General features: G+C 40.0%; 1 protein-coding gene across 1 annotated transcript in view; it reads right to left on the minus strand.

Moving 5' to 3' along the window:
• Akr1d1 (aldo-keto reductase family 1 member D1) overlaps positions 1-16,215 on the minus strand; it is a 74,374-nt gene that overhangs the window by 10,039 nt on the left and 48,120 nt on the right. Inside the window, exon 5 of the mRNA XM_021234289.2 lies at positions 5,788-5,865. Coding sequence (XP_021089948.1) covers positions 5,788-5,865 — 78 coding nt within the window. The remainder of the gene's footprint in view (positions 1-5,787; positions 5,866-16,215) is intronic.

Below are 16,215 nucleotides of genomic sequence, written 5' to 3' on the forward strand. Positions count from 1 at the left end.
ACATTGAAAAGACAAACTCCCCCACCAACATGCCAGGTCCTTCTATAGCAATCTTGACACCGTATTTTACGGATCAACTTCAGCATTCTCTAATGTCTTTCACTGATAGAGGAGCTGTGTAAATGCAGCGCTATACAATTTTTGTAACTGTAACAATTCTAAACCTATTGCAAATCCTTCATCCTCTTTTTTAATTAATGTTTTTAAGTTTACTTTTTGATGGAGCTGGGGTCATGGTTCCTAGAACACCCAAATTCCCTGCCTAGCACCCATATCACACAGCTCACAACTGCTTGTAACTCCAGCCCTCTTCTGGCCTCCACAATCACCCAAACATACATGGCATATGCTCATACAAAAACCAAGAAAAATCATTAAAGATTATTCTTTTTTTCTTCCTTTTATTAAAATTTAAGTTAGAAACAAGCTTGTTTCACATGCAATCACAGCTCCCTCTCCCATCCCTCCTCCCCATCCCTTCCCACCAGAACCTCCCCCCCCCAGTCTCTCACCCAATCTCTACTCTGATCCCCAGGGAGGGTGAGGCCCTCCTTGGTGCATCTCCAGAGTCTGTCATGTCATGGGGTAGGATCTAGGCCTTCCTTCAAGAGTCCCAGCTGAGAGAGCATCCCATACTGTGGCATGGGCATTCAAAGTCTATTTGTACGCCAGGGATAAATACTACCCAAGGCCCCATAGATTACCTAGACCTCCTCACTGACAACCACATTCAGGAGATCTGGGTCAGTCCCATGCTTTCCACACAGCCATCAATCTGGGGTCCAAGAGCTCACCCTTGTTCAGGTCAACTGTTTCTGTGGGTTAAACCAACCCAGTCTTATCGGTCCTCCCTTTCTGTCACTGGATTCCAGGAGTTCAGTTCAGTGTTTACCCAAACCCTAACCCTAACCCTAACCCTAACCCTAACCCTAACCCTAACCCAAACCCTAACCCTAGCCCCCTAACCCTAACCCTAACCCCCTAACCCTAACCCTAACCCCCTAACCCTAACCCCCTAATCCTCTAACCCTAACCCTAACCTAACCTTAACCCTAGCCCCCTAACCCTAACTCCCTAGCCCCCTAACCCTAACCCCCTAACCCTAATCCTGCCTCTGGGATTAACAGACATCTATAAAAATTATTCTTTGAAAATTTCACATGCATACATATACAGTGATATATAAAGATAAATTATATCTATATATAATATATCTATATACATATGTTCCTCACCATATCTACTCACTTTGTTCTTTAGAGCATTATAGATGTTTTTTTATTTCAGTGAGTGTTTCTTACTAGGATTTTATTGATTCTTTAGATGAGTTTGGAGAGAATTAACATCATAACATTGAATATTAAGAGATGTGATGTATTTATCCACTCATTTAGATCTCTGATTTCTTTTAGTTACACACTATTGTTTTTTAATGTTGAAAGCTTATGCATGTTTTATCAAATTTCTATCTAAATATTTAATATTGCTTTTCCAAAGATTCAATTTCTAATTGTGTGAGGCTAGCATATGGATTGCATGTAGTTGGTTTTATTTCCTTTTTGTCTTATTAATTATTTACATGTGTTTCTCTGTTCCTAAATATTTGATGTTTTCTCAGACATCTTTTTCTTCTTGGTTTCAGATTTCATTTCAGCATAATAAGACCGCACAGCTTGCATAACTAGAATACTTAAAAGCACTGAGATGTTTTGTGGATGAGAACACAGATCTTGGTGTCACAGTTTCCATGGGGACTAGAAAAGTGGCATTCTGTTTGTGTGTGTATTTTTAAGACTTATTTGTGCCAGGTGTTTTATCTGGGGGGTGCCAACCAGCTCCCTAATCATGACATGGAGATTTAATATTAGTTATGAATGCTTGGCCTAGCTTAGGCTTATTTCTGGCTAGCTCTTTATCTATCTTTTGCCTGGGGGCATTTTACTTTTCTTTCCTTCACTGCTTCTTGTGTTTGCTGACCGGAGGCTTCCTGGATTCTTACCCCAGTCATGCCCCTCTCTATCTCCCTCATTCTCATTCTTCTTTTCTTCTCACTCGAGCCTGGAGTTCTCCTGCCTATTCTCTCTACCTGGCCGCCCCACCTAGCCTTTCTCCTGCATGGCTATTGGCCATTCAGCTTTTTCTTAGACCAATCCGGTGTCTCAGGCAGGCAAGGTGAAACAAAAGCTGCACATCTTTTCATAATTAAACAAATGCAGCATAAACAATGTAACACATCTTTTCACAGTCAAAGTACTATCCCACAGTATAAACAATGTAACACATCTTTTCACAGTCAAACTACTATCCCAAGCATAAACAATGTAACATGTTTTTTCCTTAAACAATGTAACACGTTTTTCCCCAGTTAAGTAGTATCCCACAGCACTTGTTCATTTTTACTTGTGAGTATGGGTGTTTTGCTTGCATACATACCAGAGCATTGCATGTGAGCAGTGCCCACAGAGGCCAGAAGAGAGATGGCTCTTCTAGAGCTGGAGCTACAGGCAGTTGTTAGGTGCCACATGGGTGCTGGGATCCTAACCTGGGTCCTTAGAAAGAGCAGCAAATGCTCTAAATCCCTGAGCCATCTCTCCAGTCCCTCTGCTGTATTTTGGTGGAGTGTTCTGTGAGTTTAAATTATGTCAAAAGGTTGATTGTCCATGAATCTCATTGATGTACAGCTATTGTCTTAATTTGTAAGAGGATTTGGAATCTTTAATCATAAGCATGGATTGCTCATTCTCTCTTCTGTTATTTTAGTGTAGACTTCATGACTAAACTTATTTTTAGAAGTTGAAATAGCCACCCAAATTTCTTTGGATTAAAGCTAACTTGATATATTTTTTCTATAGTTTTTCTATTGACATGCTTGTGCCTTTTTATTTAAAATTGTGTTTTATATATACACACACATAAATAAATACACTATGTAACGGGACTTGGAATTTTGCATTTTGGCAAATTCTACCTCTTCCTTGATATCACTAAGATTTCCAAATGGGCATTTATTTTCTACCTTCTTCATGGGTTTACTTCCTTTACTTTCCTGCCTTCTTTTCAAGTGATGACTTTTTATTGTACTAGTGTATTTACTATATTCTGGAAGGTTTAATTTTTTCCCACCTAAATATTTCTTCTTGATATTCTGCGATCTCACTATAACCACATGGGAAATATGTTGCCTTTTTTTTTTATTAGAGGGTTAAATGAGACAAGGGAAACACCATTTTGAAAGACAACTGTAAAAATGCCATTGAGCAAAAATCTCTCCCCGGGTCAGCGTTTTCCTGAAATCAGAATATATGTTCAAGGTTACATTCTGCTTATCAGTTGCTCATTAACTTTTAATTGCATAAAAAAGCATGGCACTGGGCCTGGCCACGTCCATCGGATGAGGCCCAGGACCCTTTGAGCTGGAGATAAAGCTAGGGTGATGGCTTGCTTGGTTTAGCACTAGCAACCCCTCTGCAGAGGAAAACTGTCTGCACTGCTGAACTATCTCAGATTATGTGGTCATTCCCTGGAGACCTCAGACCTATCCCCAGCACCGTGCAGGCACTGGCTTCCTTCTCCCTCTTGTGTACACTCTGACCTGCTCAGTGTCTCTCTTTCTTCAAATATTGCTACTTTATCTCCTTCCTCTTAGCTGGGAGTTTTAATTTTATTCTTTCTGTTGGTTACCTTTTCCTTTCAAAATGAAGTGGGGGGTTTTGTTTGTTTGTTTGTTTTCCCTCTTGTTCATTCTGATTCTTAAATGCTATACTCTTTTTAATTCTTGGCTGTTTCTAATATGTATTCATTCTCATGTGTCTTATTATGTTTTTAAATATTTCCTTGTTAGTATTTTTGCTTGTTTGCTTACGTGTTATTCATGTAGCTTATATTTCTTTTTAATGTCTTTAATGCAAAGCTTCTTAGTTCTCTGTTCTGTATATGTTGGGATACATCACTGAGATAAGTTTTCTTCTGAAGCAAACACCTTGCTACTTTGGGTCATGAACTTGTTTTCTTTTCCAGAAAGCCCCTCAGAAGGGGGTGCCAGGCCCTCAAGCTCATCACAACAAAGCCAGTGCATCTGGATATAGGCTCCAGATATCACAAAACCCTCCAGACAGCTGTGTGGTTCAGACCCTCAACTATTAACCCCAGGAGGAAATAGACAGAGACCCTTACTCATCCTCATTTTCTTGATAAGTAGAGGTGGGTGGCGTGCAGGTGGAGGGGGTGGGTGGAGGGGGTGTGGTGCAGGTGGAGGGGGGTGGGGTACAGGTGGAGGGGTGGGGTGCAGGTGAAGGGGTGGGTGCAGGTGGAGGGGATGGGTGGAGGTGGAGGGGGTGGGGTGCAGGTGGAGGGGTGAGGTGCAGGTGGAGGGTGGGGTTCAGGTGGAGGGTGGGGTTCAGGTGGAGGGGGTTTGTTGTTTCAGGGTAAGATTTCTGCTCTAACCCCTCCCTAGACCAGCACAGTGCATCCCTTCCCTGGATGCTTCAACAATAATTTTCTTAGGCTCCTCTACTCCCCCACTCCCATGCTCCGGGGAAAGAGCCAGTAGCTGGTCCAGAAATGGAACCGAAATCTTCAGCTTTACATGGGCTATTTTGAGTTTATTCCTTTTAGATATCACACTAATCTTTAAAACTCAAATTTTAACTAGTGGGCTATTGCATTTATGTTTTAAAGTGCTGTTTTGTAGAACGCATTCTCTGTGTTTCTCTTTCCATTTCTGGAAATTACTGTTTTTAATAAGAAAAAATAAGAATTTTTCTCCACATCACTTAGTGGATAGGGGTGTTTGCTGCCTGATGACCTGAGTACAATTTCCAGGACTCACATGTCCACGAGATGTGCCTGACCTCCATGGCACAAGTGTGCAAGCATACACACACACCATACACCACACACTACAAACACCACATGCACATACATGTATATATATATATATACACACACACACCACACACACCACATACACCACACACTACAAACACCACATGCACATACATGTATATATATATACACACACACCACACACCACACACACCACATACACACACACACCACACACCACACACCACACACACACCATACACCACACACTACAAACACCACATGCACATACATGTATATATATATACACACACACCACACACCACACACACCACATACACCACACACTACAAACACCACATGCACATACATGTATATATATATATACACACACCACACACACCACACACCACACACTACATACACACACACCACACACACACCATACACCACACACTACAAACACCACATGCACATACATGTATATATATATATACACACACACCACACACACACACACCACATACACACACACACCACACACCACACACACCACATACACACACACCACACACACCACACATACACCACACACTACAAACACCACATACACCACATACACCACATACCACACACACACACCACACATACTACACACATTCCACACATCACATACATACACATACCATATGCACACCACATGCACACCATACATACACCACTCATACACCACACATGCTCCACACACCACATACACCACAAACCACACCCCCACACCTCACACACACACACACACACACACACACAAAGCACCTACAGGTGGAGGTTTACATTTGTGTGTGTGGCTAGAAATCCTGTCACTTATTATTGAATGTAAAGATGCTAGCTGTCAGGACTTGTGCAGTAGGGATAGGACTCACAAGTTAAAATGTAGGCCAACAGATGACACGCACATAAACTCACCTCCCATGTGGCACACAGATCTGATTTGTGGTATAACCATTGGCCATTTTCATCTTTAGGATACACTTCCTTTCCAGGCTGTAAAATACAAAACATTTATTTATGTTTGAGAATTAAAAATAGATAATTTAAGAAGTTGTCAGTAGGATTGGAAAGATGGCTCAGTGGTTAAGAGCACAGGCTGCTCTTCTAGAGGTCCTGAGTTCAATTCCTTGCAACCACATGGTGGCTCACAACCATCTGTAATGAGATCTGGCACCCTCTTCTGGCACACATGCAGGCAGAACACTGTATATATAATAATTAATCATAAAAAAGAAATTGTCAGCATACCAATATATTGTGGCCCTGCAATCAAGCTTCCCAATTTATATACTTTCCTAATAAATGTTGTATATACATATAATATTGTTATATCACATAGAACATATGTATATTTACACAAAATCATATGTCATAGTATACATTATGATAGCTTATTAATGATATATGATATATAGTTATACAATCACAAAATATGATATTTTATAATCGTGGAGGCCCCTGTGAGTGTCACAGCAGGCAGAGAAATGACCCAGGTAAGATAAGAATGAAATGGTTCAGCCTGACTTAGCTAGCCAGTGCTGAGTGAAACTTCTTGGACTCTGACACCAGTTGGTTTATTTTAGCCATAATTAATCCCAGAACAAGTTTGGAAAAAAATTTCCAGATGACAACTAACTTAGTCCCAAGTTGCAATAAGCTTAAGAAATGCTTACATTGAAACTGTACATCTGGCTTCTTCCATAAAGATAGGTTCTGTTGACTCAGAAACAATGCTCAGTGTATAGGGGGAAAGGGTCTGGGATAAACAAAACATGAATTCTGGGGGATAGAGGTGGAGCCCACCTCAATGGATAGCAAAGGATCACCAGGTTGTAAACTACGTCCTTTCCCAACATACCAGGAGGAAGACAGATAAACATCTCCTTCCCTTGAAGAGATGAGTCTGCATGTCTAATTTTCCCTGGATTCTCCAATGCCCTTTACACACAATTAATAAAATATAGTTAACACAGTCTTTCTTCCGTGGTACTCTCCAGGTAGTCTCATTTGTCCAATGCCCTTGGCACATTGCTTCCCTTATCTTGCCTGACATTTGTTTTGCGATGGAAGAATTTCCCAGTCTTTGACAATAGCCGTGTGCAAACAGGGGAAGGAACGGTGGCTGAGACTGGGGACTTTCAGTGGCCAGAGTTCTGGCAGTCTTCCCTATCTGAAGTTCAAGGCAACAAAGCTCCTACTCTCTTAATAAGCCCTAATCACAGCGAAGAGAGAGGAGAAATTCTTCTCTGTACAAGACCTGCCGACACCACGCCAGTCAGCATGCTGACAAGGAGAGAGGAAGATTTCATAGAGAGCTACAGGCAGGCAGTGGCTGCTGAGGGACGGAGAACAGGTTTTTTTTGTTTTTTTTGTTTTTTGTTTTTTTTTTTGGGATGAGATCCCAATCCTAAGTGGTTATCCCAAAACTCACACAAATAAGGGCAGTACTAATTGGATTGAGTAGATTTCACACACACACACACACACACACACACACACACACACACACGAATGACAAGGTCATGAATTTGAGAACAGGCAGATTGGTGGCATGGGGGGAGTTAGGGGTAGGAATAAAGCAAACACAGTGTACTCACATGTGTAATCCTCTAAATAAAAAGTGTTAAGACCCTGAAAAGTACAGAAGGAAGGAAAGCTGGCTAGGACAGCTGCTAGGCACAGTATGAGACTCCAGTCCCCATTCCAATCCCTACCAATGTGCCAGGGACTCTGTTCTCTTTTAATCTTCTAATGACACTTTGTTGTGGTTATGGTTTTGAGACAGGCTTCCTCTGTGTAGTATTGTCTGTCCTGGAACTCCTTCTGTGGAACAAGCTAGCCTTGATTCAAAGATCAGCCTGTCTCTGCCTCCTGAGTGCTGGTACTAATGGTGTGTGCCACCACTGCCCAGTTAATTACACTATTTTCTTTTATGTTTGTTTATTTATTTATTTATATTGAGCTATACATTTTCCCCATGCCCCTTTCCTTTTCTCCCCTCCCCTTTTACCTTCTCCCTGCTTCCTGTGCTCCCAATTTACTCAGAAGCTCTTGTCTTTTTCTCCTTCCTAGGCAGATACATGTATGTCTCTCTTAGGGTCCTCTTTGTTACCTAGGTTCTCTGGGGTTGTGGACTGTAAGCTGGTAATCCTTTGCTTTGTGTCTAATATCCACTTATGAGTGAGCACATACCATGTTTGTCTTTCTGGATCTGGGTTACATCTCACAGATAGCTTTTTCTAGTTCTGTCCATTTGCTTGCAAATTTCAAGATGTCATTGATTGATTTTTTACCACTGAGTATTACTCCATTGTGTAAATGCACCACATTTTCCTTATCCTTCTATGAGGTTCAGTGTGGTTGGTTTTATGTTGAGGTCTTTAATCCATTTGGACTTCAGTTGTGTGCATGGCGATAGACATGGATCTATCTGCAGTCTTCTACATGCCAGCATCCAGTTATGCCAGCACCATTTGTTGAAGATGCTTTCTTTTTTCCATTGTATAATTTTAGCTTCTTTGTCAAAAACCAAGTGTTCATATGTGTGTGGGTTAATATCAGGGTTTTCTATTGGATTCCATTGGTCTACCTATCTATTTTTGTCCCAATACTAAGCTGTTTTCAGGACTATAGCTTTATAATAGAGCTTGATGTCAGGGATGGTGATGCCTCTGGATGTTGCCTTGTTGGACAGGGAGGTTTTGGCTATCCTGGGTCTTTTGTTTTTCTACATAAAGTTGAGAAGTGTTTTTTCAAGGTCTGTGAAGAAGTGTGCTGTGATTTCAATGGGAATAGCACTGAATCTGTAGATTGTTTTTGGCAAGATTGCCATTTTTACTACATTGATCATACCTATCCAAGAGCATGGGAGATCTCTCCATTTTCTGGTGTCTTTTTTAATTTCTTTCTTTAAAGACTCAAAGTTCTTGTGATACAGGTCTTTTACTTGTTTGGTTAGCATTACCCCAAGGTATTTTATGTTCTTTGTGGCAATTGTAAAGGGTGATGTTTCTCTAATTTCTTGATCAGCCATTTTATCTTCTGTATATAGTAGGGCTACTGATTTTCTTGAGTTGATCTTGTATCCTGCCACTTTGCTGAAGGAGTTCCCTGGTAGAGTTTTTTGGGTCACTTATGTAAACTATCATATCATCTGCAAATAGTGAAAGTTTGATCTCTTCCTTTTCAATTTGTATTCCCTTGATCTCCTTTTGTTGTCTTATTGCTCTGGCTAGAACTTCAAGTACAGTATTGAAGAGGTATAGAGAGAGTGGGCAGCCTTGTCTTGTTCCTGTTTTTAGAGGAATTGCTCTCAGTTTCTCTCCATTTAGCTTGATGTTGGCTGTTGGTTTGCTATATATAGCTTTTATTGTGCTTAGGTATGTTCCTGTTATCCCTGATCTCTCCAAGACCTTTATCATGAAGGTGTGTTGGATTTTGTCAAAAGCTTTTTCAGCATCTAGTGAGATGATCATGCAATTTTGTTTCTCAACTTGTTCATATGGTGGATTACATTGATGGAATTTCGTATGTTGAACCATCCCTGCATCCCGGGGATGAAACCTACTTGATCATGGTGAGTTTTCTGATGTGTTCTTGGATCCAATTCACCAGTATTTTATTGAGTATTTTTGCATCAATGTTCATGAGGGATATTGGTCTGAAGTTCTCTTTCTTAGTTGTGTCTTTGTGTGGCTTGAAGCCTTGTAAAAGAGTTTGGAAAAGACCCTTCTGCTTCTATTGCATGGAATACTTTGAGGAGAATTGGTATAAGCTGATCTTTGAATTTTTGGTAGAATTCTGTACTGAGGCCATCTGGACCTGGGTGTTTTTTAGTTGGGAGGCTTTAGATTACTGTTTCAATTTCCATAGGGGTTATAGGTCTATTTAAATTGCTTATCTGTTCTTGATTTAATTTTGGCAGGTTATATCTATTCAGAAAGTTGTCCATTTCCTTTAAATTTTCGAATTTTGTGGAGTACAGGTTTTCGAAGTATGACCTGATGATTCTCTGAATTTCCTCAGTGTCCATTGTCATGTCCCCCTTTTCATTTCTGATTTTGTTAATTTGCATGTTCACATTCTATAGTTTGGTGACTTTGGATAAAGGTTTGTCTATCTTGTTGATGTTCTCAAAGAACCAACTCTTCGTTACATTGATTCTTTGTACTGTTTTCCTAGTTTCTGCTTTATTGAGTTCAGCCCTCATTTTGATTATTTACTGGTGTCTTACTCCTCCTTGTAGAGTTTGCTTCTTTTTGTTCTAGAGCTTTCAGTTGTGTTGTTAATTCTCTAGTGTGACTATTTTCCAGTTTATTCATGTGGACCCTTAGTGCTATGAACTTTCCTCTTAGCACTGCTTTCAAAGTGTCTCATAAATTTGGGTATGTTGTGTCTTGATTCTCATGGAATTCTAGGAAGTCTTTAATTTCTTTTTTTCTTCTTTGACCTAGAAGTAGTGCAATTGTGCATTATTCAATTTCCATAAGTTTGTAGGGTTTCTGCAATTTGTGTTGTTGTTGAATTGTAACTTTAAGGCATGGTGGTCTGATAAGATACATGGAGTTATTCCAATTTTTTGTACCTGTTGAGGTTTGATATGTTGCCAAGTATGTGGTCGATTTTTGAGAAGGTTCCCTGTGGCGCTGAGAAGAAGGTATATTCTTTTGTGTTTGGATGGAATGTTCTATAGATGAGTCAAAGCCAATTGGGTCATAATTTCTATTAGTTCCTTTGTTTCTTTGTTAAGCTCCTGTCTGGTAGTCCTGTCTAGTGGTGAGAGTAGGGTGTTGAAGTCTCTCACAATTAGTGTGTGAGGTTTTATGTGTGGTTTGAGTTTTAGTAAGGTCTCTTTTATGAATGTGGATGCCTTTGTGTTTGGGGCATAGATGTTTAGAATCAAGACTTCATCTTGGTGGATTTCTCCTGTGATGAATATGTATATGTGCTGCCGAAGCGAGCACAACCTGTGATGAATATGAAATGACCTTCTTCATCTCTTTTGACTGACTTCAGTTTAAATTCTAGTTTGTTAGATATTAGGATTGCTACCCCTGCTTGTTTCTTGGGTCCATTTGATTGGAAAATCTTTTCCCAAGCCTTAACTTTGATGTAACATCTGTCTTTGAAGCTGAGGTGTGTTTCTTGTATGCAGTAGAAGATGGATTCTGTCTTTGAATCCATTATGTTAGCTTGTGCCTTTTTTGGGCAAGTTATGACCATTAATATTGAGGGTTATTAATGACCTTTGATTTCTCATTCTTGTTTGTTTTGGAATGGTTGATGGTGGTGGAATTGTGTGTGGATTTCTGCCTGCTGTTTCTTTTGCCTGTTGGTAAAGTGAGATTATCTATTGCCTATGTTTGTCTGGTTGCAGCTAACTTTCTTGGATTGGAGTTTTCCTTCTAGAACTTTCTGTAGGCCTGGCTTAGTGGATATGTATTGTTTAAATCTGGTTTTGTCATGGAATATCTTGTTTTCTCCATCTATAGTGATTGAAACCTTTGCTGGGTATAGTAGCCTGGGCTGGCATCCATGGTCTCTTAGTGTTGGTAGAATATCTATCCAGGACCTTCTGGCTTTCAGAGTTTCCATGGAGAAGTCAGGTGTAATTTTTATAGGTTTGCCTTTATATGTTATTTGACATTTTTCCTTAGCTGCTCTCAGTATTCTTTCTGTATTCTGTATATTTGTGGTCTTCATTATTATGTGGTGAGGGGACTTTTTTGTGATCCACTCTATTTGGTGTTCTGTAAGCTTCTTCAACCTTCATTGGCATGTCTTTCTTTAGGTTGGAAAAGTTTTCTTCTATGATTTTGTTGAATATGTTTTCTGCCCCCTTTGAGTTGGGTTTCTTCACCTTCTTCTATATCTATTATTCTTAGGTTTCTTCTTTCCACGATATCTCATATTTCCTAAATGTTTTTTGTTAGGGATTTGTTGGACTTAAGATTTTCTTTGGTCGACAGATGAATCTATTTCTCCTAGTGTGTCTTTAGCACCTGTGATTCTCTCTTCCATCTCTTGTATTCTGTTGGTTATGCTGGCATCTCTAGTACCTTACCATTTCCCCAGTTTTTTGTATTTCCAGCATTCCTTCAGACTGTGTTTTTTTATTGTCTCCACGTCAGCTTTCAACCCTTGCACTGTTTGAATTGTTTCTTGTAATTTTTGCTTCGTGTTTTCCTCCCTTTCGTGCATTTGTTGGATTTTTGGTTTGTTTTTTCTTTTATTTCTTTAAGGGATTTTCTCATATCCTCTTTGAGGTACTCTATCATTTTCATGAAGGTGTTTTTAAGGTCATTTCCTTCTGCTTCATCTACACTGGAGTGTTCAGGTTTTGCTGGTGTAGAATCTCTAGAATCTGGTGGTGCCATATTTGTTTTACAGTTGCTTAGTATGTTAGTATATTGCCTCTTTCCCATCACTTCTTCCAGTGGGTGTAGAAAGAGCCTCTTCCTCTCCTGGTGGGTAGGCAACCAGGGTTCCCTTTTGGTGGGTGCAAGCATTCCTAGAAATAAAGCTTCTACCAGGAATGCTTCAGACAGAAGGACTCAGCCTTCTGGTCTCTGTAGGAGGTGTGGAAAGGGCAAACATTGGACCAAGAAATTCTGGTCGACTACAGACAGACAAGGTAGACCTTTACATCCAGGAAATTGGTCCAGGGGCCTCAGGAAGGCCCCACAAAGCAAGATTATCTGGTCATTCCCAGTGACAGTGGAGGACAGCCTCTTCCAGGACAAATAGAAGATCCATTGCCCATTGTAAATAATACGGCACTGGATAATACATGACATTAGCTACAGAAGATGAATCAATTATATCAGGAGGAAATGCAAAACGTATATTTTGGCAAACTTCTATACAATATCATAGACCCAAGTTTCCAATTAAAGTAAATAATACAGTGATTAATGGCATTTTAGACACTGGAGATCATCATAAATCAGGAGTCTTGGCACTCGATTTGGCCTCTAAAAGAGGTAAATGTTCAATTCTTAGGGATTGGAACCCTATCTCAAGTTAAACAGAGCATTAAATGGATTGACTTTATTGGGCCAGAAGGACTGAGAGGAAAGTTAAAATCATATGTTGCAGATATTGCTATAAATCTCTGGGGTTGTGATCTATTACAGCAATGGAATACCCAGATTAACATTCCTCCTGTATCAGATAGGAATTATACACAAGCTCTTGGTGGTAGAAAGAATATAGTATGGCAGTACAGAAAACAGATGCCAAATATACAGGCTGTACAGAAACAGGATGCCAGTGCCAAATGTACAGAGCAACCAAAAGCTCTACCCTTAAAATGGCTAACAGATGAACCTGTCTGGGTGGGTCAATGGCCTATGACATCTGAGAAGTTAGAGGCTTTGGAGAGTTAGTGCAGGAACAGCTAGATGCTGGATATATTGAGGAATCAACTAGCGCATCGAATTCACCTGTTTTTGCTATCAAGGAGAAATCTGGAAAATGGAGAATGGTTACTGATCTTAGAGCCATCAACAAGGTAATTCAGCCTATGGGGTCTCTACAATCTGGGATGCCACTACCTTCTCTAATACTTAAGGATTGGCCAATTATAGTTATAGATTAAAAATTGCTTCTTCACTATTCCATTACAAGAAAACAACAGAGAAAAGTTCGCCTTCACAGTACCTACCTATAATAATACCCGACCGGTACAAAGATTCTAGTGGAAGGTGCTGCCTCAAGGTATGTTAAATAGCCTGACTTTCCGTCAATATTTTGTGTATAAACCTCTAGAAATAATTCATAAACAATTTCCACATTCGTTAATATATCATTATATTACTGTCTGATTCAAGTAAGGATACTTTGGAAAAGATGTTTGAAGCAGTTAAGGAAACTTTGCCTCACTTTGCCCCAGAAAAAATACAAAGAGGAGATTGTATTAATTATTTAGATTATAAAATAGACTCTCAGAAAATCAGACCGCAGAAAGTACAGATCTGAAGAGACCATTACCAGATTCTTAATGATTTCAAAAACTATTAGGAGAAATCTCTCAATTACAGACGATTATTGGTGTAGAAGGGCATGATTTAAAACACTTGAAAATGACTTTAAAAGGAGATAAAGACCTAAATAGCCTGCAAGTACTATCAGCTAAGGCTGAAAAGGAATTAGAATGGGTAGAAAAGAGAATATTAGAAGCACATGTGGACCATGTGGATCCAAAACTGGACTGTATTCTGGTTATTTTACCATCTAGAGAATACCCCTCAGGAATTTTAATGCTGAGGGAAGACATCATACTAGAATGGGTATTTCTGTCACATAAACAAAATAAAAACTGAAAACATATATAGATAAGATCTCGGATTTGATATTAAAAGGTAAGTTAAGGCTTCGTCAACTGACTGGGAAAGACCCAGCTGAAATTATTGTACCTTTAACTAATGAGGAAATTTCCTCCTTATGGAAGGATAATGAGTATTAGTAAATAAATTGCAGTGACTTTTTTGGAACTATTAGTAACAACTATCCCAAAACAGAGAGAATCAAATTCATAAAGAAAACAATTTGGTGTCTTCCGCGTATCGTGAGACAAACACCTATTTCTGGAGTTTCTGCAAGCAAATCAGGTAAGGCAGGATATAAATCAGGAAATATAAGTAAAGTAGTTCAACGCCATTATAACTCTGTACAAAAGGCAGAGTTATATGCCATTCTCATAGCATTTAAAGACTTTACAGAGCCTCTCAATATAGTCACGGATTCTCAGTATGCAGAGAGAGTTGTCTTACACATTGAGACTGCAGAATTTGTTCCTGATGGCACAGAATTAACCTCATTGTTTTTACAACTACAGGAAACCATCAGAAACAGGACTTATCCTATATCTATAACACACATCAGATCCCATACAGGCCTACCAGATCCTCTGTGAGTTTGAGGCCAACCTGGTCTACAGAGGGAGTTCTAGGACAGGCCTCAAAGCTGCAGAGAAACCCGAATCCTTACAGAGCCTTCTTGACTGAGTGCGACCATGCGGCTGTGGCCTACCCTAGGGCCCACCTGCCCCACCTGGCTGTTCCCTTCGATGCCCAGGCCCTCTAGGCAGAGGGGCAGTCTAGCCAACTTCTGCTGACAAACCCTGCTGCCAGTCATAATGCATTTACTTTTGTGCCTTTTGCTTCTTTGTCTCTAACTTCTTCTTTCCCTGGCTCTGTTGCCCGTGGGGCGTAATGGTGTGCCTTTCCAGGGCCCAGCAGGGCTCCTGTTTCACGAAAAAACCCTGCCTGTTCCATCTTCCGCAGGTCTGCTCTCTCCACCTGGAGCAAATCTGCTTTCTGGCCTTTCATTTTGCACTATACCGGTTTGCTTTCTTTTAATCTATTCAACTCCCGTTTAAAAATAAATTGTATGAATGTTAGCGTGAGCCAGCTCTAACTCTGTATGTATGTATGTAATGTTCAAATTCATATGTTTACATGCAGGCAATGTTTAAGAAATGTATGCTAGCTTTACCTATGTATGCGTATCTCTTTCTAGGCTAAGAAAGTAAGTCTCAAAAATTGGTGTGTATCCTCATGTGATGGTAAAAACTGTATTTTTCAATTGCTATGTACTTTTAAATGATTATAAAAAATTTAAGGTTATAAAGATCTATTTCAGAGTAACAAAATATTTACACCACCCAATCCTTCCTGTAAGCTGTTTACAAGAGTGACCTAACAAAGTAAAATTAAATTAAATCGACTATAAGCTAAAGAGAATTGCCTCCTGCACCGTGTGACTTTCACTATTGTCGGTTCTTAAGGTTAAGCTTCTATTACAGAAGGGAATTTTTCTTCACTCCTCAAAGGCATAAATCTGACCTACAAAGTTACACTCAGTTACACTCAGGCTGGAGGACTCTGAGTAAAACATCCCTCCACAGCCTCTCGGCTTGGATCCAGTTCTCCAGACAGATGCTGTACTAAGTCACTGCAGCCATACTAGGTACAGATATAATTAATTACAGAGATAAAGCCTTACCTAGCCGCCTCTGTGCTTAATCACCAGAGACAAATTTGTCTGCTGAGACATACTAAATAGACAGGCAGCCCTCAAATGCTCAGAGATCTAGAGAATATGGCATTTACGTTGTCTTTTTCAAAAAGCTTTTTGTAACAGAGAGACAGACCAGCTGCTGGCATCGCCCCCATTTCCTCCAAAAGAAGGACACTGAAGAAACTCTAGCCACAAAGTGACAGAAACCTGCTTTTCCCCTCAGCTGCTGCAAAGGACTCAGGAAGACTCACCTACTGCTGGCCTGACACAACTTGGAGGAAGTGATTCCAGTGTCCTCTTGTCCACAGTCTGAGGACACTG

This window comes from Mesocricetus auratus, unplaced genomic scaffold (genome assembly GCF_017639785.1).
Source record: "Mesocricetus auratus isolate SY011 unplaced genomic scaffold, BCM_Maur_2.0 Super-Scaffold_100019, whole genome shotgun sequence".
In the NCBI taxonomy this organism is placed as follows: domain Eukaryota; kingdom Metazoa; phylum Chordata; class Mammalia; order Rodentia; family Cricetidae; genus Mesocricetus; species Mesocricetus auratus.